This window comes from Aplysia californica, unplaced genomic scaffold, assembly GCF_000002075.1.
Source record: "Aplysia californica isolate F4 #8 unplaced genomic scaffold, AplCal3.0 scaffold01386, whole genome shotgun sequence".
Taxonomy (NCBI): domain Eukaryota; kingdom Metazoa; phylum Mollusca; class Gastropoda; order Aplysiida; family Aplysiidae; genus Aplysia; species Aplysia californica.
In genome coordinates this window covers 33,577-35,832 of record NW_004798656.1, presented here as the reverse complement: position 1 = coordinate 35,832, position 2,256 = coordinate 33,577, and the positions used below count along the sequence as shown (strand labels likewise).

General features: G+C 42.5%; 1 protein-coding gene across 1 annotated transcript in view; it reads left to right on the top strand.

Annotated features, from left to right (window-relative positions):
* The window catches only part of LOC101858462 (heparan sulfate 2-O-sulfotransferase 1), a gene marked incomplete at its 3' end in the record, with an annotated part of 44,493 nt that extends 42,301 nt beyond the window's left edge, over window positions 1-2,192 (top strand). Inside the window, 1 exon segment of the mRNA XM_013090641.2 lies at window positions 2,107-2,192. Coding sequence (XP_012946095.2) covers window positions 2,107-2,192 — 86 coding nt within the window.
* Between the last annotated feature and the right edge of the window lie 64 nt (window positions 2,193-2,256).

The following is a 2,256-nucleotide window of genomic DNA, read 5'->3' as shown; positions in this document are numbered from 1 at the left end:
TAATAGGGGGGTGGGGGTGGGGGGGGGTGGCAGATGCAACCTCATACCCCTGTACTAGTTGGGACAACTCTGCTCTATTTCTCCTTCGGTGAATAAAAGAACGAGAGATCATGAAATTTCAGTGATTTTAGTAAGTTACTGTGACAACTTTTCCCATTTAGGAACAAACCACTTACATTAAAAAATATAAACCAATGTATAACGTTTTTAAATGCACACTAAATTGAGGTAGCCAACCCGGTACCGGTACTAATACTGAGGGTAATTTGCCATTTATAACCACAAAAAAAGTTTCATTCAGATATCTAGATTCTACATATATGTTTCACATGATCGTCGGTCGTGGCAAGCTTGGGGTGCACTTATTCGATACCTTAGAGTAGTAGAGAATCTTTGGTTTAGCTATAGGCGCTTCTCTGTTGCACCAGGACACCCGAGTTTGATTCCCAAGTCTGGAGAATTTTTATCGAGTATTTCGATCTTTCTGCTGGGTTGTTGTGTACCTCTCAGCCAGGGTTGGCCCTGACAAGCACTGTCAGAAGCTCGCCTCCTACTTTACTTTTACTTTTATCCGCCGCTTAGATCTATACCTTTTGGGAGTCGCGGGAAGGAAGAGACGTCTCTCTGCCACCAGCCGGAAAGCTTGGTTCAGGGGGATGCCGTGAGTTGTTAATGTTTCCCTGACTCCATCTATCCAGGTCTTTTTCGGTCGCCCTCTAGCCTTGTTGCCATCGAATTTTTCAATGTATGCACTTTGTGCTGGGTGGTGTGTTGGTAATCGCATGAGAGCCCGCCTCCTAAAAGATGTAAATTGTGTCGATAGGGGTTTAAAATACCTACATTAAAACATTGTTTATCACACATCACTCGTAAAATATGTTTCTATTTCTCTGCCGTCATGGGTTGTAGGAGATTAACCCATTTTGATGCTAGGTCATTACCGTGGCTTCACTGTCTGTCTTTTCCTTTTGGTGGGTGATTGGCGGGTGCTCTGGTGTGGTTTGCTCCTTCTTTCCTATCAAACATCTGATCTCTCCTTCTTTTTTGTGTATGTTACTCTCTTGTGACACGTCTATTCTCCAGCACTTATACACGACCTTATTATTGTGCAAGTGCTGTAAAACTTTTACTAAAACTAAACTGTCTCTCTCTCTCTCTCTCTCTCTCTCTCTCTCTCTCTCTCTATCTATCTATCTATCTATCTATCTATCTCTCTTTTTCTTCTGTGCTATTCTCTCACTTTCTTCTCTGCCCATCTCTCTCTTACTCTCTCTCTCTGTGTCTCTCTCTCTCTCTCTGCCTTTTTTCTCTCCCTCCCTCCCTCCCCCACACACTCAAAGCGTATCCTAAAGCGGCGGATTGACGTACGAACTTTTGCTCCCAAAATCTCTTTAAGGTGATTGATATATCCATGGCGTTTTTATTTTTAGATGGAAATCTGATTTGTCCGTTTTGTACACACCAGAATTTTGTCTCTGTTGCAGAGATGCGTATGTGTGGTTAGCCGGTGCTATTATGTAGTTTGCTCCTTTCCTATCTAATATCTGTCTTCCAAATCTGTCCTCCTTTTTGTGTTTGTTAGTCTCTTGTAACACCTCTAATCTTTGGTGCTTAGATGATTTAATTGTTCTGCAAGTGCCGTAAAACTTTGACTAAAACAAGAGATGCGCATTGTACGCTTCTTTTGTGTTCACTCTCTTCTTGCACGCTAAAGACTTGGATTAGCTCAGATGGCTCTGGTTTGAATCCCAGTGTAGGCTTTATTGAACTCTGGTAATTTTTAAAAGAGTTTTTCGAGACTCTCAACCTGTTCAGTTCCGTCCTGTCGGAGACAGACCCTTAAATAACCTAATAGTGTCGATAGGGGCTCTAATAAACAAATACACGTTTGGCTGCAGACGTGCTTTCGATTGACATTGTTTTGGGAAAGACATCAACTTTATCACGTGTTTCTACTTGGATTTGGCATCCAACACAGCGCAGGGCTGAAGCAGCCCGCTCCCCAAACGTCTGACGTAGAATAATTACATTATGTGACCTTATTTTGTTTAAAGTGTCGTAAAACGCTTACTAAACTTCAAATACGCTACTCCCTTATCTTTTCAGATGCGCTTCATCACGAACATCACTGGATGGGATGAAAAGAAGCCTGCCATATACCACGGACACGTGGCCTTTATAGACTTCTCACGGTGAGTCTGTTTGTTTGTCTGTGTGTCATTCTCTCTCTCTCTCTCTCTCTCTCTCTCTCTCTCT